Source organism: Manis javanica, chromosome 11 (assembly GCF_040802235.1).
Source record: "Manis javanica isolate MJ-LG chromosome 11, MJ_LKY, whole genome shotgun sequence".
NCBI lineage: Eukaryota > Metazoa > Chordata > Mammalia > Pholidota > Manidae > Manis > Manis javanica.
Genome location: NC_133166.1, coordinates 41,732,354 through 41,756,464, shown reverse-complemented (window position 1 = coordinate 41,756,464; position 24,111 = coordinate 41,732,354). Strand labels below are relative to the sequence as shown.

At 35.1% G+C, this 24,111-nt stretch overlaps 1 protein-coding gene across 5 annotated transcripts in view; it reads right to left on the bottom strand.

The window, feature by feature from the left end:
• The window catches only part of ANO5 (anoctamin 5), a 96,024-nt gene that overhangs the window by 57,687 nt on the left and 14,226 nt on the right, over window positions 1–24,111 (bottom strand). For 2 of the 5 annotated variants that reach the window (XM_073216325.1, XM_073216327.1), the window contains exons 2-3: window positions 21,165–21,211; window positions 3,633–3,683 (exon numbers count right to left, since the gene is read on the bottom strand). In XM_073216325.1, the coding sequence (XP_073072426.1) occupies window positions 3,633–3,683; window positions 21,165–21,211 (98 nt within the window). The remainder of the gene's footprint in view (window positions 1–3,632; window positions 3,684–21,164; window positions 21,212–24,111) is intronic. The other 3 variants (XM_073216326.1, XM_073216328.1, XM_017644788.3) reach the window with 2 other exon arrangements.

Sequence of the window (24,111 nt, the reverse complement as noted above, 5' to 3'; positions counted from 1 at the left end):
TTATACTTTTTACAACCACAACTTTGTGTAATTTCTATTCATTAAATTTAATCTAGTTTATTTACAAAAATATATTTTAGAGTCTCCTCTAGGAATACAGTAGAAAACCTGTATTATTGGTGCTGTACAGTAGAAGTTGTCAATAGTCTCTTTCTCTCATTACACATAACTCTGATCACTCCTCTGTATTCTTCCCTTATGTATTGCTTTTTTCTCAAACTCTTCCTTGGCCATTCTGCAGTGTCTTCAGCAGGCCAGCCATTGCCCGGCACAGGAACTATTTAGTGCAGTATAAGGAGGCAGAACTTCAAAGGTTACTGAGTCCATTTCCAGTCTCAGCTACCAGATCATTAGTGAGAGATTAGGTGGGGATAAAATTCAGTATCATAAATATTTCCAGACTCTATATTCTAAGAGAATGGAAATCAGTGTAATTCATGGAGTTATACCACAACCCATTCAATGCTCTGAATTTCTAAGCAAAAAAATGTGATTGCTCTCAAGACTTAGATTTAGTACTGAAGACTACATTAACCCTCAGTGATAAGGAAGTAGATACTCTAATCTACAAACTTCAAAACCCACATACTGAGTGGACCCCACACAAGTCCTAAACTTAAACATAACCACAGCAATTAAATAGTAGCTAGTGTATCTTGATTTCTTTGTGGCAGACTCGGTGCACTCTCTGTATGTTTAATAATGTGATCAGGTAGATCTTAACTACCAGCAAATGGCAATGAGGACATATAACCATCTTGGTATACCAAAGCCTGGGTGGTAAGAGTAATGCACCCTGGGTACAAGCAAAATAAAACAATAAAACCAATAAAAAGTCAGTTTTCAGCAAATTCTAAATGTTATCAATAAAGTACTCCTTCCTGAAAAATATAATTCTGTCCAAATCATAAACAATTGCTGAGCTTCTGTTGAGTTTTAATAATCTCTATGTTCAGTTTCAATTTAGGAAACAGAAGTTAATTTGGAGAAACCCCAGTTATATGACCCAATCTGGATATACTGACACATGTATCATAAAATAAAAAGGATGGGAAGTTTGAAACTTTCAAAATTTGTTTTTCTATAAATTTATTGTTATATAAATGAAAAGAAAGTCACAGGTTGGGAGAAAATATTCACAGTAAATACAGTTGACGAAGATCTTGCATTCAGAATATATAAACAAGTCATATAAGTCATTAAGAAGATAATCAACCTGTTTTAAGTTCACGAAAGATTTGAATAAATAGTTCACAAAAGATACATGAATGGCTAATGAGCCCATGAGAAGGTGTATAACATCATTATTCATCCGGGAAATGAGAACTGCAGTCATGAGATACCACTACCATCAATTAGATTACTAAAATTAAAAAAATGAAAATATCAAGTGCTGGTGAGGATATAGAGCAACTAAAATTCTTCATAAATTACTAACAGTAGCCTGAGGAGACATGACTACTAAACATAATATGGTATCCTCTATGGGATCACAGACTTGAAAAGGACATTTGGGAAAAACTAAAGAAATGAATAAAGTATGGGCTTTAGTAAATAATAATACAAATACTGGTTCATTGTAGCCAGTGTAGCATACTAACGCAAGATGCTAATAATGGGAAAATGGTTGTGGGGCATAAAGAATTTTATGTACTATTATATTCATAATAAATTTGTAATTCTAAAACTATACCAAAATAAAAAGTTTATTTAAAATAGAAACTGATTAATTTTAATTTAACTGTTTAACCAACAGTAATGGCATTATAAGGAATGAAATATCATAAATCACTTTGAAAATCATTTGGAGCTTAAAACAACAATTGATGTATATGACATAATTACAAAATTATTTGCAACTTACATTATAGGGAAATGGATAAGAAGAGGTAAAGAGTTCCAAAAAAAATCAAAAAGGGAAAGAAAAACCTAATACCCTCATGGTAAAATAGACAAGATATGTGAACACAGTGGTTCATCAAGATGAATTAAAATGACCATCATTATAGAAAAAGATGAATACGTCACTCATGTTGTGAGAAGTGGATATTAAACTACACTAAAATATAGAGCTAAATGAAAAAATTCCCTGTACCCACTATCTATCTCACTGTCAGAGGCAAAAATCTAAACTCATGACAACACACCGTCAACGAGGCTGTGGGGAAACAGGCACTCTCACACATTCATTACAAATGCAAAATTGAGGGAATTTGGAGACGAATGGCAAAATTACACATGTCTCTATTTTTTGACACAGAAATCCTATTTAGAAAGCCATACTGGCCATAATATAAGACTTATCCCCAAGGATATTTAGTGTATTTGTAATAGCAAAAGATTAAAAAGACCTTAAATCCACATCAATAAAGGGATTGGATAGATACACTATGCTAAACCCCCACAATGTATTATTATGCAGCATACAAATGAGTGAGAATGGAATCTATACACAATACAGATTGAAACCAGGACATGTTTTAAAGAGAAAACCAAAAACAGACCAGTATATGAGATATGCTGCTATTAGTGTAAGAAGTTAGGAGGAATACAACTATACTTACATATGTATATACACACACGCACGCACACATACATAAAATTAAAAAACACTTTGGAAGGATAAATCAAATAAAAATGGTTACCTCAGAAAATTTTAATAATAAGAAAAGAAGTTTTATCTGAAAATACTTTACTTCACAGTTTCAATGAGTTAGATTTAATTTCAAGTTAATAGGGCTAAGCTTCAGGACTTTTTCCTTGAATCAGCCCTTCTAGGATTTAGGAACTATTCTAGCAGTGTGCTCCCAGGTCACATATCTCTGTACATTTTTCAAATACATTATTGTTCCATTATTTTTCTCAAAGGATGACACCAAAACAACAAAAGGTTTAGTCTCCTCTAAACCTTATTTGATCTATGGTTTCCAACTCTGGAATTATGTAAATGTTTTACATGATCAAAAAATAGAAATAAAGAAAGAAAACAAATCTCAATTATATAATTTCATAAACCTCACAACTGTCATGCTGGAATACTAAAGATTAGTATGTTAGTGAAAAGCAAAACATCATCTGCGTTAAAATTGTCAGTGTTAAGAAAATAACTTCGTTTCTTCATCTTCCTAAACAGCATCTTTTATTTACTAAGCAGTTAATGAAAACATTTGAATCCCTTCACTAAAGTCTTAATCAATGCTCATATTTGATTTTTAAATAAACTGTACTTCATGATTATTTCTAGGCATGTACTTACCAGTAAAAAGAATAATGTACATGGAGAAGGAACACTGAACTAGGCCTCAGCAATTTGAATTCAGTTTAGGATCTGCCCCTTTACCATATGGGTAATTTTAGTCAAGTCACTGAACTTCTCAGATCCTTCCTCTCCTTTTGTAAAACTGAGAAATTAAACTGCAGTAAAGTGTGATGCTTTGTGTCATTCTCATCAACACATCTGATGCTATTTTTTCCCATTAGAAATGGTTCTTTCCAGAGTAAGAAATTGTCAAATATCATGTTGAGGACCTGAAAAATAACTGTGACCTGGGAAACAGCATCACCATTGCTAACAACAAAAAGACACCCCATTTGTGTCCATGCAAGAAGGTATAGTACTGATTGCTGCTTACCGCTGGTTCTTTGCTGATGAGAAAGCTGGTCTCTCTGCTGCTCGGGCTCTGCTAATAGCACCATGGGGAAGATATAATGCTGTTAATAATAATGCAAATGGGGAGCACGTAACTTTCAACAACAAAAACTCTAGGTTCTCTACACACAAAAGCTAAATCTGCAATTCAGAAGAGCTATGAAACACCTGAAATTGAGTGCAAAACTGTGTGTATGTATATGTGTACTCATGTGCATTTGTGTGTTCATGCATTTATTTGTGTGTGTGTGTGTGTGTGTGTGTGTGTGTGTGTGTGTGTGTGTGTATGTTGTGAAGAGAGCTTGAGAGAAAGTAAGAATTTTGGAGGTAGCTTTATCAAATCATAAGAAACATCTGAGATGGAAGAAATAGTAAGAACTACTACATTACAAAGAAATAATGAGGAGCACTGCTTTTTTAATGATGCTGAATCTTGAACAGGACCACAAAGCAGGGGCAGAATTAATAAGCTATTTTAGGCCTTTTTCACTTGGCTTGAAATTATTAAAGTGAATACCTTAGAGAGTGCACCACCAGCATTCTTAAGGATTTGTACTTATAACCTGAGAAAAACCCATACATGGATATAAATACACACAAACCACCTGTAATTAAAGCAACAGGGATGCCTCCCTTGGTCTATGTGAGTTTTCAATCCTCGTGGTCCCAGATAGACTGCACACCACCACACATGTTCCTGAGATCACACCCCACCACTGCTCAGCAGTCACTAGAGGCAGGCATAGTGGGGTGCTGTGCAGAGGGAGCGGCCCGCAGAAATGACCTGAACTCACATCCAAATGGGAATTCACTTACCTGTTCTTGGAAAAATCACAAACAGCACCTCACTACACTCAGGTGATGCTGGGTAAATCAATTTTGAAAATAGGAGTAAAAAGCGCTATGAACAAATTGAAAAAAAAATTCAAGGGGCACCTCAGAAGTACACCTAAATGCTCCAGGAGTGAAGTCACTGAATGTGCCAGAAAAAGGCAGTAATTTATCTGTGTTTTTAGGAAAAGAATATGTATCACATATATACAGCAACTTTAATACTATGGTATTTAATAAAATGCCATAAAAAGATGAAAGTTATCTATGGTATTCAAGTTATACTGCAACAGTGGGAAAAATGGAAGACGGAAATTCTTTGAATAAATGCGTGCTCAAAAATCCTATTTCACTGATAATGGGATTCTATCTGCCTGAGGACCTTCAATGATTCCATTTACTCATCTAAATATATCAGCTATGAAATAAAGCAGATGGATACCGTGATCACTCAATTCTGAAATAGCAGCCTCTGCTCAGTGTACATCTACATTTCTGCCTTTGACACAACATATGATTTATTATGGTTTCATTTTATATTGACTCCTCATAACAGTTTTTTCAATTATGCTAGAGGTCAGTTGTTTTACTTACAGGAGGGTACAAGGAAACCATATATTAAATATTCTAGAATCAACCAGGCTAATCACTTTACAATCTCACACTGTAGGAAAAATGAGTTTGCTGTGACTTTCAAAACTTGTTGGTTGTATCTTCAGTTTGCAAAATGTAAAATAATATAGATTCCTTCATCCTTTTTGATGAAAACTTCACTGTCTCATTCCTCACTAACCTTACTTAGTCTCAGGCAAAAGGAGAATCTGTACTGTTCCCAAACCTACATTTGCCTCCTCAGTGGCCATGACTGTCATGTCACACGTGGCTTCTTTCCCTGACCCCAGACCAGTAAGAAACCGAATGAATGGTACAAAGTGGGATGAAATGAATAAATAGGGGAATGAAAGACACAAACTTGCACTAACAACAAACTGTGGCAATATTCAAAAGATCTACAAATCATCATACAAACTGAGTAGCCATCCCAATTATTCCAAACATAAGAAGCAATGACTTGGAGTTTGAAATTTAAAAAAAAAATCTTCTAGACAGGATTCTTAAAATAGTATTCTTAAGGAGGTAATATTGCAGAGTAATTAAGAGAACAAAATCTAGAATCAGAAGGCCATGGTTCAGAATCCCAGCACCAATACTTTGTAGATATAACAATAAATCAATTTATACAGTCTCACTTTACAGATGTCTCATAAGCTTTTCTTCAGTTATGGAAAACTAATGACTTTATTTATGTTGAGCATGTTAACCTCTGTATGTTGTAACTTCAATACAGTGACATTAACACATGGGATGTTCTCAGTAAATGTTGGCTTTTATCATTAATTTTTGCTTGATTTCTAGTAACAGTATCAGAAGTTCAGTACACTTATCATAAATTTTAACTCACATCCATTTTGACTCTCAAAAAAGATTATAATAATGTTCAGTAATGATTCACATTATTTGTAAATCAAAGGTAATGCTCTAAAATTCAGTCTTTTTAAAGTTTAAGCAATCAGAAAGCACAGAAGATCCTTTGAAAGCATAAAACAATTTTTAAATAGTGAGCCTGTAATTTCTACATATTCATCTGTCTCATAAATGGCCCAAACATTCATCATAGTAATGAATTTGTTAATGGACTAAATCAAATTATTCTAGAAATCTCTGCCTCAACCCAAATTTGAATGAATATTATTATCACTATGTCTTCTCAAAAAATACTGACTGCAATGTAGAGTTTGTATTTTTACAGCATTTGAGTATCAGTGAAAGAAAATCAAGGTGGCACTGAGGAAAAGTTAAGTGAGTTGTGCTCCCTTTTTTTTAACTATCCATTTGAAATAATTAGATTTACAGGAACTTGCAAAGATAGTAAAGAGAGCCCATGTACCCTCTACTCTGTTCCCGACAATGGTTACATATTACATAACTATAGTGCAATGTCAAAACCAGGAAACTGACATAAGTACAATGTGTACGTGTAGTTCTTTGTCATTGGATCACCTGTACATATGTCGTATGGATCATTCAAGTAAGAAACAGCCCAATTAAGATATAGAGCTATTCCATCCACAAAAATTTCCCTCCTGCCACCGCTTTGAAGTTTTATCTACTTTCCCCACTTGCAACATCCATTAACTCCTAGCAATCAATAATTTGTTCTCTATTTCTGTAAGTTGTCATTTCAAGAATGCTATAAAAATAGAATCACACACTGTGGCCTTTTTTCAAACTTAACATAATGCCCTGGAGATTCATCCAAGTTGTGTGTATCAACAGCTCATTTTTTTTTTTTTTATTGGCAGGTAGTATTCCATGGTACGGCTATGCCTTAGTTTGTTTATCCAGTCACCTACTGTAGGGCATTTAAGTTGTTTCTATTTTTGACAACTGTGAATAAAGCTAAGAACGTTTATGTGCAGGTTTCTGGGTGAATGTAAGTTTTCATTTTTTGTGAGACAAATGCCCAAGAATGTTATTGATGAGTCACATAGTTAAGTGTATGTTTAGTTTAAGACATTGCCCAACAGTTTTTCAGCATGACTGATACCATTTTACATTCCCACTAGCAATGTATGAGAGATCCGGTTTTTTTGCATCCTCACCAGTACTGTATTGTCATTATTTTCCATTTCAGTTGTTCTAATGCTCTAGCAGGAGTATAGTGATACATCACTTTGGTCGTATTTTGCAAATCCCTAATGGCTAGTGATGCTGACCATCTTTTCATGTGCTTATTTGCCATCCATAAATCCCCTTTAGGGAACAATCTCATCATGTATTTTTGCCATTTGAGTTGGCTGTTTTTTAATATTGGGTTTTGGTGTTTCTTTATAAACCGTAGATACGAGTACTTTGTCAGACATACAATGCAAATATTTTCTCCCAGTATATAGCTTGTCTGTTCATCTTAACAGGATCGTTCACAGAACAAAAGTTCTTAAATTTTGTATCCAATTTATCAATATTTCCTTGTGTATGTCATGTCTCAGAACTTTTCACCAAGGTCTCCTTTCCAAAGATTTTCTCCTACTTTTTCTTCAAAGTTTTATAGTTTTATGGCTTGCATTTAAATTTATGATCAATGTTGAGTTAATTTTTTGCACAAAGTGTGAAGTTTAGGTTGAAGTTCATATTTTGCCTATGGATATCCGAATACTCCAACACCACTTACTCAAAAGACTACCTTCTTCCGTTGAATGCCTTTTGCACATCTGTCCAAAATAATTTGGCTGTACTTGTGTGGAGCTATGTCTGTACTCTGTTATGTTTCATAAATCTACATACCTCTCTCTGCAAATACTACAAAGTCTTGATTTATACTGCAGCTAAAACATCAAATCTTTAAACTGTGTAGAGGGATTCCCCGTTTTTCATTTTTTTCCAAAGTTGTTTTCTCTCTTCTGCTTCCTTTTCATTTCCATATACATTTTAGAACAATCTGTCTATATCTACAAAGAGTCTTGCTGAGATTTTGATAGGAATTGCATTAACCTACATACCAATTTGGATTTCCATGTGTTCACTGCTCATATATAGAAATGCAATTATTTCTATGTGAAATTCACTGCTTAGTTTTTTTTATTTCCTGTAGATTCCCTAGGATTTTCTATTTAGACCAACATGCCATCTGCAAATTGGGAGTGTTTTATTTATTCCTCTCTTATCCATATGCCTTTTATTTTAGTTTCTTGCCTTACTGCAAGAACTTTCTGTACTATGCCTAACAGGAGTGGTAAGTGAAGACATCCTTGCCATGATCCTGATTAGAGAGGAAAAGCATAGTCTTTTACTATTAAATATGATGTTACTCTGTTTTGTACATGTTATTTTTCAGGTAAAGAAGCTCCTCTCTATTCCTAGTTTTCTTAGAGTCCATAGATACATACAGGCATCGAATTTAGATATCTTTTCTGAAAAGAAAAAGATAAAATCATGTGATTTTTGTTCATTGTCCTTTTAGTATGATGAAGTACATGAACTAATTTTTGGATAATGAATGAGCCTTACATTATTAAAAGAATCTCTAGCTGGTCGTGGTATTAAATTCTATTCATATTCTGTTTGCTAACACTTTACAAAGAAATTTTATGTCTGTGATCATGATTGATATTAGTCTGTAGTTTTCTTTTTTCTTATGTATTTGGTTTAGCACCAGGGTAATGCAAGCTTCTAAAATGAATTGGGAAGTGTCCATTCCTCTTCTGTTTTCTGAAAGAGACTGTATAAAATTGGTGTTAATTACTCTTTAAACATTTGGCAAAATTCTCCAGTGAAACCATTTGGCCTAGAGATTTATTTTGGGGTAACCTTTAATTATACATTGGTTTCCTTATTTGTTACAGGATTATTCAAATTATCTAATATGAGTTGTGAAAGGCTGTGATATTTGAGGAATTTGTCCATTTGATCTAAGTTGTCACATTTACATGTATAACCTTTTTGATATCTACAGAGTCCATAGCCTTATGCCCTGGTTTATTCCTCATAGTAGTTATATGTGTCTCCTCTCTCTCACTTTCTATTCCTTTTGTCAGTTCTAGCAATAAGTTTGTCAATTTTATTATCTTAGTTTTGAAGCAGCTTTTTGTTTCATTTTCTCTAATATATTCCTGCTTTCAATTCATTGATTTCTGCTTTCATCTTTATTATCTCCTTCCTTTTCTTTTCTCTGGATTTATTGTGCTTTTATTTCTGGAGATGAAAGCTTATTATGAATTTGAAGCTTTTCCTCTACTAATGCAAACATTTAGTGCCACAAATTTCCCTCCAGCATTGCTTTGGCTACAGCCTTCAGGTGTTAATATGTTGCATTTTCACTTTCAGTCCATTCAATTTTTTGTTTGTTTTGGTTTTGGTTTTCCCTTGAGATTTTCTTGGCCCTTGGATTGTTTACAAATACCTTGTTTAGTTTCTAATTGTTGGACATGTCCTGTTATCATTCTGTTACTGATTTCTAGGTTGATTCCATTGTGGTCAGAGTACACTCTGTATGATTTCAATTATTTTACATTTGTTGAGGTTTGTTTTATGGCCCACAATATAGTCTATTTTGGCATATGTTCCATCAGCACTTGAAATGGATGCATATTCTGATGTTATTAGGTGGAACAGTCTATAAATGTCAATTACATCCTGTTGGTTCATGTGTTGAGTTCATTGAGTTCAGCTATATTCTTGTTGGTTTACTATTTAACTGCTTCATCTATTGCTGACAGAAGGATGAAGTCTCCAGTTATAGTTATAGATCTCTTTACATTCTATTAGTTTCTGCTTCATATATTGTCTTGTGATGCTATTATTTGGTGTAGCAACTTTCACACTGCTGTATTTTATTGTTGCATGGGCCCTTTTTATCATTATATGATGTCCTGCTCTGTCCATGGTAATTTTCCTTACTCCAAAGAATATGTTGTATGATATTAATACTGCACCCTGCCATCTTTTTAATTAATATTTGCATACATTTTTAGTCAAAATGTTTATTTTTTAGTCCTACTTCCATGTTTTCTTTTAATCCACTTTGCCAATGTCTCTTTCAACTGGAATGTTTAGACACTTCACATTTCATGTAGTTACTGACGTATTAGAGAGTAATTCTCTCATTTTATTTTTTTGTTTCCTGTTTCCTATTTTATGTTTCTCTGCTCTAATTTTCATGATTTCCTATGGGTTAATGGAACATTTTTAAAAATTCCATTTTGATTTATCTGAACAGTTTTTGAGTGTATCTCTGCAGTGTTTTAAATGGTTGCCTTTGATATAACATTTTATATATAATTATTCATCACAGTTTACAGTGTACAAGTTTTATCTCTCAACTGAAGTACAGAACCCTCACCTCACTTTACATCCTAAAACCTATGTTTATAATTGTCTGAAATATTTCTCTGCATACATTGAGAACCACATCAGACACTGTTAAAATTTTTACTTCAACTCTAAGACCTAATTTAAAAAACTTGAAAGTAGGAAACAAGTCTGTTGTTTACTCTTATTTTTACTCTTTCTGTTGTCTTTACTCCTTCCTCATGTTACAAAATTCCTTCTGCAATTTTCTATATTAGAAAATTTCCTTTGGCAGTTCTTTCTGGGTAGATGTGTTGGTGAAAAATTTCTTTAGTCATTTCCTTCATTTGAGAATGTCTAGGTTTTCTGTTCATTCCTGAAGAACATTTTCACTGGCTACAAAATCCTGGATTGAATGAGCACTTGAAAGAATTTCTATTAGTCTTTCAGCATCCAATGTTTCTGATGAGAAATCTGTTATTTTTGTTACTTTTACCCTAGAGTTAAGTTGTTTCTCTCTCATTGCTTTCAATATTTTATTTTTCTGGACTAATCTTTACTTTCTGATTGTTGTCAATTTCTTTGGGTTTATCCTGTTCATCAGCTTCTTGAATCTGTGTGCTATGTCTCTGGACAAATTGAGATATTTCCAGCTATTATTTCTTCAAATAATTTTCAGCACACTCTCTTCTCTTGTAGAACAAAAGTAACACAAATAATAGATCTTTTGTTATAGTCCCACAGGTTCCCAAGGCTGTAATTTTTCTCCAGTGTGTTTCTCTTTGCTCTTTGGATGGGGTAATTTCTATTCTATCTCCAAATTCAGTGATTCTTTATCCTTTTTACTCAGCTGCTGAGTTTTTTATTTCAGTTATTCTATTAAAGTTTTAAATTTCTTTAAAACTTCTACTTTCTTTGCTGAGATTTTCTATTTTTCATTTGTTTCAAGAATGCTCACAATTGTTCACTAAGACATTTTTAAAACAGGTGCTTTAAAATCCTAATCACATAGTTCTAATATCTATGTCACCTCAGTTGGGTAACTGTTGATTGTCTTTCCTTATTCAAGTTGATATTCTATCTTGTTCTTAGAATTTTATGTGCTTTTCTATAGAAATCTGGACTTTTGGAGTAGTGTCATGAGATTCTAAATTTTATTGAAATCTTTTGTTTTAGCAAGTGTCCCATGACACCACTCTTGTGGAGTAAGTGGGATGATGCCTCATTACCTGGGAGGAGTAGAAGTCCAAATTCCCCATTCAGCCTCTGTAGATATGGTGCATGGTGAGGTGGCAGAATGGTTTCTCATTACTGCTGGATGGGAGAGGGTTCATACTTACTATTAGGCTTTCACTGATCCCAACCTCAGTAGAGAGGTCAAGAGTACATCCTTCCTGCTCCCCAGATGGCCTCCATTGTCCTTGTGGTGTAGGGAAGCTTCTCTACTTCTGGACAGTGGTAAATAAACTATTGGCTCTCCACCAGTTTACCTCAGACACTAACCCAGCAAGAAAAGGGTTAGGCACCTTGTTACTGCTGGTGAGAGTGGAAGTCCAAGCTGCCCACATGGTCTCTACTGACACTATGCAGAGAAGTGTGTGTGAGGGACACATTATCACCTAGTGGTGATAAATGTCCTGGCCCCTCTAAGCCTTCTCTGACACCAAGTCTATGGTGAGTTGGGCACTTTGTTGCCACTAGACAGAGATGAACGTATCTGCTTAACTTGAGCTCTTTTGTAGGGGATGATGGTAGGACCACATATTTTTTCCTCTGGTGTTTAGCTACAAAGAGCAGTTATTGACTAAAAATTTTCTGTATTCCTCAGTCATTCTTTTTCTAATCCAAATGGCTAGGGAAAGTAGGCTTTTCTTAATGCTTTATCTGTCCTTGCCAGTTAGCATCTGTGTTGCTGGCTTCTCCAGAACCCAGTCTGCAATATTTGAAACAAAGAAAATACCCAGAAAACTAACTTCAGTGATGTTTCTTAGGTCCCTACCTCACTAGCCAGTTTCTTCTCCAACTTTTAGAGTCTTCTAATGTTCATTTTTTATATGTCCAGAATTTCTAGTCATACTTAGCAGAAGGAACATGGAAAATTTTGTTCTCCCCATCTTTCTGGAAATAAAAGCTATGGTCACTTTAGAACTGACTGATTTAATAATATATCTATTTAATAACTCTAAAAATTATCAGCTGTTCTTCATCTTTATTTCAGACAGGTGCTGGTTGTACTCCAAAGTACTTTACATTAAAAAAGATATGCTATACATAACTCTAGTGTGAGTCAAAAAGGGAGTTTTGTATGACAGTGTTATTCTCGTAGGGTTGAATCTATTCACTGTCATATGTTGCCTTTTTGTAAAACTAAAACCAAAAACAAAGAAACCTACTAAAAATTATGACATAATATTTCTAAAATACTATGGTTTAAATTTAATTTTACTTTGGTTTAAATTTAATTATTTCTGAGTTTGGCAAGGCAATTAGAGCCTTACAACTATGAACAAAATTGTTTTGAATGAAGCTGTATGAGAATGAAGGCAAGGAAACAGTATTCATTGATCTTTAAATGTGCAAAAGGACAAGGAAAGCATAAATATGGCTTGATGAAACTTTCTGTTATACAAGTTTAAGTCTGGGATTTATATAAATATGAAAGATACAGAAGCACAGAATTATGAACTATAACTGAAGTTAACTTGAGCAATACATATACAGATCTATAAGGAGTATATTTATTAGGTCAATATGAACAAAATGGAAATGACATTATCACGTAAATTGGATTAGTGAATCTCATAAATCTTTCCTCAGTCTGCTCCAAAGATGTGAAGCTTTTAATTTTTCATGTTCTTAATTTTCTAAATAATTCTTTGAGTCACTTAATAAATATGTTCTTTATCTAGTCAATAAATACATACCCTACTTTTAGCTGTGGAGACTGCTTTATGATAGTGTTTTTCATATTTTAATGACAAGAAGAATCACATAGAATGTTCTTTTTAAAATCATGACATTTTAACCTTATCCCCAACAGGACTGATTAGTAGTCTCAAGTTGTCCCAGGGGTTGGCAATTTTAAGAAACTCATATAATTCTTACTCAGGTGTTCTACAAATTAAAATGTAAAAATCACTGGACTAAATGATTTTCAAAGCAACTTAGGCTTTCATATTCTGTTTCTCACAGCATTTTGTGTTATTGTGTTTTATTTATTTATTTTTATTAAGGTATCATTGATATACACTCATGCTCAGGTTTCACATGAACAACATTGCGGTTACTACATTCCCCATATTATCAAGTTCACACCACATACCCCATTACAGCTGTCCATTAGCATAGTAAGATGCTTTGGAGTCACTACTTGTCTTCTCTGTGCTATACTTCCTTCCCTGTGCCCCCACTATATTATGTGTGCTAATCATAATGCCCCTTGATCCCCTTATCCCTCCCTCCGCACCCACCTTCCCTGGTCCCTTTCCCTTTGGTAACTGCTAGTCCATTCTCAGGTTCTGTGAGTCTGCTGCTGTTTTGTTCCTTCAGTTTTTGCTTTGTACTTATACTCCACAGATGAGTGAAATCATTTGGTACTTGTCTTTCTCTGCCTGTCTTATTTCACTGAGCATAATACTCTCTAGCTCCATTCATGTTGTTGCCAATGGTAGGATTTGTTTTCTTATGGCTGAATAATATTCCATTGTGTATATGTGTCACATCTTCTTTATCCATTCATCTAATGATGGACACCTAGGCTGCTTCCAAATCTTGGCTATTGTAAATAGTGTTGTGATAAACATAGGGGTGCATATTTCTTTTTGAATCTGTGATTCTGTTTCCTTAAGGAAAATTCCCAGGAGTGGAATTCCTGGGTCAAACAGTATTTCTACTTTTATATTTTTGAGGAACCTCCCTCCAAACTGCCTTCCACAATGGTTGACCTAATTTATATTCCCACCAGCAGTGTAATAGGGTTCCCCTTTCTCCACATCTTCACTAGCATTTGTTGTTGTTTGTATTTTGAATGTTGGCCACCCTAACTGGTGAGAGGTGATATCTCATTGTGGTTTTTATTTGCATTTGTCTGATGATTAGCAATGTGGAGCATCTTTTCATGTGTCTGTTGGCCATCTGAATTTCTTCTATGGAGAGTGTCTGTTCAGATCCTCTGTCCATTTTTAAATCAGGTTATTTGCTTTTTGTTTGTTGAGGTGTATGAGCTCTTTATATATTTTGGATGTCAACCCCTTATAGGATATGTCATTTATGAATATATGCTCTCATACTGTAGGATGCCTTTTTTGTTCTACTGATGGTGTCCTTTGCTGTACAGAAGCTTTTCAGTTTGATATACTCCCACTTGTTCATTTTTGCTTTTGTTTCCCTTGCCCAAGGATCTGTTCATGAAAAAATTACTCATGTTTATATTCAAGAGAGTTTTGCCTATGTTTTTCTCTAAGAGTTTTATGGTTTAATAACCTACATTCAGGTCTTTGATCCATTTCGAGTTTACTTTTGTGTATGGAGTTAGATAGTAATCCAGTTTCATTCTCTTACATGTAGCTGTCCAGTTTTGCCAACACCAGCTGTTGAAGAGGCTTCATTTTCCCACTGTATGTCCATGGCTCCTTTATCATATATTAATTGGCCATATATGAGTGGGTTTATATCTGGACTTTCTATTCTGTTCCATTGATCAATGGGTCTGTTCTTGTGCCAGTATCAAATTGTCTTGATTACTGTGGCTTTGTAGTAGAGATTGAAGTTGGGGAGCATAATCCCCCCTGCTTTATTCTTCCTTCTCAGGATTGCTTGGCTATTCGAGGTCTTTTGTGTTTCCATGTAAATTTTAACACTATTTGTCCCACTTCGTTGAAGAATGCTGTCAGTATTTTGATAGGGATTGCATTGAATCTGTAGACTGCTTTAGGCAGGATGGCAGTTTTGACAATATTAATTCTTCCTACCCAAGAGCATGGGATGAATTTCCATTTATTAGTGTCCTCTTTAATTTCCCTCAAGAGTGTCTTGTAGCTTATGGTATAGGTCTTTCACTTCCTCAGTAGGGTTTATTCCTAGGTATTTTATTCTTTTTGATGCAATTGTGAACGGAATTTTTTTCCTGATTTCACTTTCTGCTAGTTCATCATTAGTATATAGGAATGCAACAGATTTCTGTGTATTAATTTTGTATTCTGCAACTTGACTGAATTCAGATATTAGTTCTAGTAGTTTTGGAGTTGAGTCTTCAGGGTTTTTTATGTACAATATCATGTCATCTGCAAACAGGGACAGTTTAACTTCTTTACCAATCTGGATGCCTTTTATTTCTTTGTGTTGTCTAATTGCTGTGGTGTGGACCTCCAGTACTATGTTGAATAAAAGTGGGGAAAGTGGGCATCCTTGTATTGTTCCTGATCTTAAAGGAAAAGCTTTCAGCTTCTCGCTACTAAGTATGTTGTTGGCTGTGGGACTGTCATAAAAGGCCTTTGTTATGTTGAGGTACTGGCCCTCTATACCCATTTTGTTGAGAGTTTTTATCACGAATGTGTGTTGGATTTTGTCAGATGCTTTTTCAGCATCTATGCAGGTGATCATGTGATATTTGTCCTTCATTTTATTGATAGAGTGGATAAAGTTGATGGATTTTCGAATGTTGTACCATCCTTGCATCTCTGGGATGAATCCCACTGGATCATGATGTATGAGCCTCTTGATGTACTTTTGAATTCGGTTTGCTAATATTTTGTTGAGTATTTTTGCATCTATGTTCATCAGGGATATTGGTCTGTAGTTTTCTTTTTCTGTGGTGCCTTTGCCTGGTTTTGGTATTAGAGTGATGCTGGCTTCATAGAATGAGTTTGGAAGTATTCCCTCCTCTTCTATTTTTTGGAAAACTTTAAGGAGAATGGATATTATGTCTTCTCTAAATGTCTGATAAAATTCAGCAATGAAGCCATCTGGTCTGGAAGTTTTGTTCTTGGGTAGTTTTTGATTACTGATTCAATTTCATTGCTGGTAATTGGCCTGTTCAGATTTTCTGTTTCTTCCTGGGTCAGTCTTGAGAGGTTGTATTTTTCTAGAAAGTTGCCCATTTCCTCTAGGTTATCCATTTTTTAGCATATAATTTTTCATAGTATTCTCTAATAATTCTTTGTACTTTAGTAGTGTCTATAGTGATTTTTCCTTTCTCATTTCTGATTCTGTTTAATGTGTGAAGATTCTCTTTTTTTCTTGATAAGTCTGGCTAGGGGTTTATCTATTTTGTTTGTTTTTTCAAAGACCCAGATCTTGATTTCATTAATTCTATTGTTCTGTTCTTCTCAATTTTACTTATTTGTTCTCTGATCTTTATTATGTTCCTCCTTCTACTGACTTTGGGCCTCATTTGTTCTTTTTTTCTAGTTTCATTAATTGTGAGTTTAGACTGTTCATTTGGGATTGTTCTTCCTTCTTTATGTAGGCCTGGATTGCTATATACTTTCCTCTTAGAACTGCCTTTACTGCATCCCACAGAAGTTGGGCAGTTGAGCTGTTGTTTTCATTTGTCTCCATATATTGCTTGATCCTTGTTTTAATTTGATCATTGATTCACTGATTATTTACTATCATGTTGTTAAGCCTCCATGTGTTTATGAGCCTTTTCGATTTCTTTGTTCAATTTATTTCAACTTTCATAGCTTTGTGATCTGAGAAGTTGGTTTGTTCAATTTCAATATTTTTCAATTTACCGAGGCTCTTTTTTTGGCCTAGTATGTAGTCTATTTGGGAAAATGTTCCATGTGCACTTGAGAAGAATGTGTATCCTGCTGCTTTCAGGTGTAGAGTTCTGTAGAAGTCTGTTAGGTCCATCTGTTCTAATGTGTTGTTCAGTGCCTCTATCGCCTTACTAATTTTCTGTCTGGTTGATCTGTCCTTTGGAGTGAGTGATGTGCTGTAGTCTTCTAATATGAATGCATTGCATTCTATTTCCCCCTTTCTGTTGGTATTTGTTTCACATATGTATGTGCTCCTATGTTGGGTTCATAGATATTTATAATGGTTATATCCTCTTGTTGGACTGATCCTTTTACCATTATATAATGTCCTTGTCTCTTGTGATTTTCTTTGTTTTGAAGTCTATTTTGTCTGATACAAGTACTGCAACTCCAGCTTTTTTCTCCCTATTGTTTGCATGAAATATTTTTTCCCATCCCTTCAATTTTAGTCTGTGTATGTCTTTGGGTTTGAAGTAAGTCTCTTGTACGCAGCACATATAGATGGATCTTCCTTTTTTATCCATTCTTTAACTCTATGTCTTCTGATGGGCACATTCAGACCATTTACATTTAGTACTTATTGCCATTGAAGGCTTTGGATTCATGATTACCAAAGGTTAAAGGGAAGCTTCTTTACTATCTAGCAGTCTACCTTAACTCAGTTATTATGCTATTATAAACATAGCCTGATGATTCTTTTTTCTCTCCCTTCTTCTTCCTCCTCCTCTCTTTATATGCTAGGTTTCATATTCTGTACTCTTTGTGTACCCCTTGATTGTATTTGTGGGTAGATGATTTAATTTTGCATTTGGCTGGTGTTAGTTGGTCTACTTCCTTTGCTGTGGTTTTATTTTCCCTGGTGGCAGCTATTTGGCCTTAAGCACACTTCCATCTAGAGCAGTCCCTTTAAAATATACTGTAGAGATGGTTTGTGGGAGGTAAATTCCCTCAACTTTTGCATCTTGGAATTGTTTAATCCCTCCTTCAAATGTAAATGATAATCTTACTGGGTAGAGTATTCTTGGTTCGAGGCCCTACAGTTTCATTGCATTAAATACATCATGCCACTCCCTTCTGGCCTATAAGGTTTCTGTTGAGAAGTCTGATGATAGCCTGATGGGTTTTCCTTTGTAGGTGATCTTTTTACTCTCTCTGGCTGCTTTTAATACTCTGTCCTTGTCCTTGATCTTCACCATTTTAATTATTATATGTTTTGGTATTGTCTTCCTTGGGTCCCTTCTGTTGGGAGATCTGTTGACTTGTATGGCCTGAGAGACTATTTCCTTCCCCAGATTGGAGAATTTTTCAGCAATTATTTCTTAAAGTCACTTTCTATCCCATTTTCTCTCTCTTCTTCTTCTGGTACTCCTATAATGCAAATATTACTCCCTTTGGATTGGTCACACAGTTCTCTTAATATTCTTTCATTCCTAGAGATCTGTTTTTCCCTCTCTGCCTCAGCTTCTTTGTATTCCTGCTCTCTAATTTCTGTTCCATTTACTGTCTCCTCTACCTCATCTAATCTGCTTTTAAATCCCTCCATTGCTTCTTTCTTTTTAGTTACTGTATTGTTTAAGGTGTCTATTTCCCTCCTGAATTCATCCCTTAGCTCTTGAATATTCTTCTATAGCTCCATTAGCATGCTTATGACTTTTGTTTTTAATTCTTTTTCTGTTAGATTGGTATTTCAGTCTCACCAAGCCCTTTTTCTGCTGTTTTATGGATTTTTGATTGAACAAGGCTCTTCTGCCTTTTCATAGTACTGGAGGGATGAGAGTGGTCACAGGCAAGTGGTGTGGGTGTCACCTGGGAGGACAAAGACCCCTCCTGTTTACCAGCCGCAGTACCTGTCTTTGCTGTCTTTATTAGTTAACTGCGCACAGGAAGTGGCCTCTGGGTTAATCCTCTAGGCTGGCCCTCAGGATGGCCTAGGGTGATGTCAGGGGTGGCAGGTGAGTGATGCAGGTTCTGCCATAAGGACAAAGCCCTTTCTGGCTTCCCAGTCGCAGTGCCTGTCTCCACTGTCTGTGCCAGTCAACCGCACAGAGGGAGCAGAGTCTGGGTTAATCCCCTAAGCTTCCGTGGATGGGGCTGACCTTCTGCGGCTTTGGCACTGGCAGGGGTAGCAGGCAAGCGGCACAGTTATTTTCAGGGAGGGCAAAGCCCTTTCATGCTTTCTGGTCGCTGTGCCTGTCTCCGTTGTCTGTGCGGGTTAACCGCACAAAGAGTGAAGCCTCTGTGTTAAGCCGTGTAGGTGCTGTATGTGGAGCTGCCCTCTGGCTGGTCTGCAGCAATGGCGGGGTCATCAGGTTTGCATGCCGGTGTTGGTGGGCTGGAAGGAGTGGCAGAATGCTTATCATGGTGAGGAACCCTGGGGCTGTATTGCCAACCAGGAGAATGGAATGCCTGAAGCTCCTGAAAGTTCCCAACCTGATGGGCTGAGTCAGCCAGGACAATTTTGTCCACCTGTTCCTTCTCCTAATCCTTGCTCCTTTAGTAGCCTTCTGACTGCTGAGAAGTCTTTTAAAGTGCCTGCTTTTCTTTTGTCCCAGGGCAGCTGTTTGTGGGAACCTGTTCGCAGTCTTAGTCTCTGACTTTGTTTTCATCCCTTCTAATCTCCAGAGCACCATGCGGTGTGGGTCTATGTTCTTAGGGTGTATTTCTAGGGCTGGGTACTTAGCAGTCCCATGCTTTCACTCTCTCACTGCTCTGATTCTCTTCCTCCTACTGGTGAGCTGGGGTGGGGGCAGTACTCAGATCCCACTGGGTCACAGCTTTTTACTTTATCCTTTTCCATGAGATGTTCTCTTTTCCCACACATAGACTGGCTCGTGTACTGTTACCTCTGGTCACTCTTGTAGGAATAGTTGTATTTGCTTTATTTTCAAAGTATATGTGGTTTTGGGAGGAGATTTCTGCCACACTTCTCAGGCCATCTTTTCTCCCCACCCTCTTCTCACAGCATTTTGGTCACTGAGTTTCTAAAGGAATCCCAGGACTTCTGGTAATCTTAAGTCACTCTGCTTATACAGCCAGTTTATTCAGATAATAACTAGCACACAGCCAATGTATTCTGGTAGGTTGTGTTCCCCAGGGTGTGAATTTCAGTTGCTCCTTAAAAGCTTTTTTTTTTTGAAAAGGCAATAGCTTTTATTCTATGAATTTTATGGGGCCATTCTCAGCATTGAGCATATCTCCACATTTTAGCACAAAGTACACATTGCTTACAAGTAGTTCATGAGATAATTTCATTACAGAGCTTCCTGCTCTGCTTTAAATAAAAACTAATACTTTAAATAAAAACTAATAAGTTCATCATGATGAACTTAATTTTCAAAGAATAAAGCATTAATACAAATAAATCAATGACTTAACCTTCTAAAAAGCTATTTTTAATGACCCTAGTCTATCCGGATGGTCTTCCAAACTCAATTCAAGAACATCTAGTGTCAAGAGAGCTGCTCTGGATCAACTAAGGCCCACCAGAAAGATTATTTTATCTGAAATAGCTTTAGTACACTTATATTTTGTATATAAGAAATCTAAATTGTATCTTTTTTGGATGTTTATATAAATAAAATAAGGCTTTAGTTAGGAGAATCCTTTATTTTTACAAGTTGTATTTAATTTTATTATTTTTAACATGTTTACTTAATTTGGGTTGAGTCACCTGAACCCCAGCATAGTCATCAAAAGGACTAATCACATACTAATAACTTAACAAAAAATTGTCACATATTATACCTGCATTATACCCTAGTAAAGTTTAAGCCAAATACTCTTATGTTGCATATCAAGACTCAGCATATCTGAGTTTATTTCACAGTGAATCTCAAAACAAATACACAGATTTGCTCTTTTATAACACCTAGAAAGATCCAATACTAAATCTGTATGAAATACAGAATTTGCTTTACTTAGTAAAAAATAAATAGGTTAGGGGACAAAATAAAATTCAGTATGAGTAAATAACTGAAATACAATGAACTAAGTATTAATATGAAGTACATTTTTAACTTTGTCTTGATTTTTTTGTAGTGACTTACGGGAAGTTAACACATATGTATTTAACTTACCTCACTCATTTCATTAATATAGTCCACTTCTCTACTGCTTAGCTTACCTAAATTAAATAAGAAAGAAGAAAAAAATATGTTAAAAAGGCCAACTGATGAGAATATGTTAAAAGTCTGCAGGAGGAAAAAAGAATACAAAATGTTCAAAGAAAAAAATATTGGAAGAAAACATCTAAGACCTTCCTGGAGCTAAGTTTTTCAAAACAGCCTTCAGAAGAATTCAGCACCAAAAACTTTAGGGAAAAAGCATCAAACACTGATGTGTAGGATATACTCTCACAACAAAATAAACTTAACTCACAAATGTAGTTATCAATTCATAGCCACAAAACTACAGAGAAGAAAACATCCAATAGTGATGTCTTAGTTTTTCATCATGTGAGGCTTTATATTCCATCAGCTTATTTTCCTGGAATTGAACCAGAGAGGTTGCAAGAAAGTATTATCAGAGCACTATGAATTTTAAACAGGAAAAATTACTTTCCTGACACACAGAACCATCGTGATAGTTGTGTGTTGAGTCATTTGGACTGAAATACATATTCAAATAAGTTTCTGGCACTAAAAATGTTAAACAGAATTAAGATCCTTATTTCTAGTGACTCCAACTTGGAAAAATACTGAGCAGTATTTCTCAAAATCAAAAATTTCCCATATAAAAAATTTTTTGGAGAAAATCACAGTGGGAATGAAAGAAAATATTGCTATTACTCAAGGGCCATCCTTCATAACTGTCATTTTAGGAAGTGTTAATATGTGTTCTGAAAATACAGAAAACAGAAACCTACCATTTGTGTAGCTTTTTGTTGTTGTAGTTCTTTCCCAAATTTTTCAATGATGGTAAAATACACATAACATAAAATTTACCATCTTACCATTTTTAAGTGTACAGTTCAATGGTGTTATACACTCATGATACTGAAGAGCCATTAACATCATCCATCTCCAGAACTCCTCATCTTGAAAAACCAAAACGCTAAGCCCATCAACAGTAACTGCACACTCTCCTCTCCCAGCCCCAGGCAACCACCATTCCACTTCCTGCCTCTATGATCTAACTGCTCACATAAGTGGACTCTTAGAGTGCTTGTTGTTGTGTGAGTGGCTTGCTTCACTTAGCATGATGTCCTCACGGTTCATCCAGGTTGTAGTGTATGTCAAGATTTCCTTCCTTCATAAGGCTGAATAATATTCCGCTGTACCTATATGCCACATTTTGTTTATTGATCCATCTGTTAGCTGACACATGTGTTGCTTCCACATCTCAGCTCTTGTGATCGATGCCGCTACCCACAGGTGGATTAGCGCCTCTTCAAGGCCCTCCCTTTGGTTACTCTGGGTTTATACCTAGAAGTGGAATTGCATGATCATACGTTATTTCAATTTTTAAATTTTTTTGGGAACTGCCATATTGTTTTCACAGCTGTTGTACCATTTTACATTCCCACCAACAGTGCACAAGGGTTCTAATTATTCCATATCCCCACCTACTTTTTTTGATAGTAGCCATCCTGATGGCTTTGAAGTAGGATCCTCTCTTAGCTTTGATATGAATTTCCCTAATAATTATGCTGTTGAGCATCTTTTCATGTTGCTGGCCATTTTTATATTTTCTTTGGAGAAATTTCTGCTCAAGTCCTTTGCCCATTTTTGAATCACACTGGTATTTTATTGTTGACTTTTAGTAGTTCTCCATATATTCTGGATCCAACATATGGTTTATATATATTTTCTCCCATTCTGTGGTTTTTCCTTTTAACTCTGTTTATAGTGTCTTTGATGCATATATTTAAAGAAATACTCATCTGCATTTATTTATGCCTTTTTAAACTTTTCAGCAATGTTTCCTAGTTTTATTTGTATAAGTTTCTTCCACGTCCTTGGTTTAAGTAATTCTTAAGCATTTTATTCTTTTTGAAACTACTATAAAAAGAATTATTTTCTTAATTTCCTTTTCAGATTGTTCATTCTTAGTATACAAAACTGCAACTGATTGTTCTGTATTGACTTTGTATTCTGCTACTGTGCTAAATGAATGCATAGGTTCTAACAGGGAATTTTTTGTGGAAATTTTACTGTTTTCTATATATAAGATCATACCATTTGAAAACAGAGATCCTTTTATTTCTTTTTCTGGCTTAGTTGGTCTGGCTAGACCTTCTACTAATATGTTGAATGGAAGTGGCAAAAGTGGATACTCTTGGTAAATAACAACAGACTTCAGTCACATAAACATAAGTTTTTTGAGGTTCCTAATAATTATTAAAAGTGTAAAGAGGTATTGAGACCAGAATGTTTAAATAGTGCTATTTTTTTTTTGGATAATTATTTTTTATTGAAGGGTAGTTGACACACAGTATTACATTAGTTTCAGGTGTACAACACAGTGATTCAACCTTTATATACATGATAATTCTAGCTACCAGCTATCACCATACAAAGTTGTTATAATATTTTGACTATATTCCTTATGCTATACATTACATCCTGGTTACTTATTTATTTTACAATTGGAAGTATGTACTTTTTTTTTTTTGAGAGGGCATCTCTCATATTTATTGATCAAATGGTTGTTAACAACAATAAAATTCTGTATAGGGGAGTCAATACTCAATGCACAATCATTAATCCACCCCAAGCCTAATTTTCGTCCATCTCCAATCTTCTGAAGCATAATGAACAAGTTCTTACATGGAGAACAGATTTTTACATAGTGAATAAGTTACATGGTGAACAGTACAAGGGCAGTCATCACAGAAACTTTCGGTTTTGATCATGCATTATAAACAATAATAAATAGTGCTATCTTATATATAAACTCATATATGTACTATGGGAATGTACAACAATATTCATATACTGCTGGGAATAACTAGGAAACCAACATTATCTCAAATCTACAGAAACAGTAGAATGGATAAATGCAATGTGGCACAGTCATTCCACA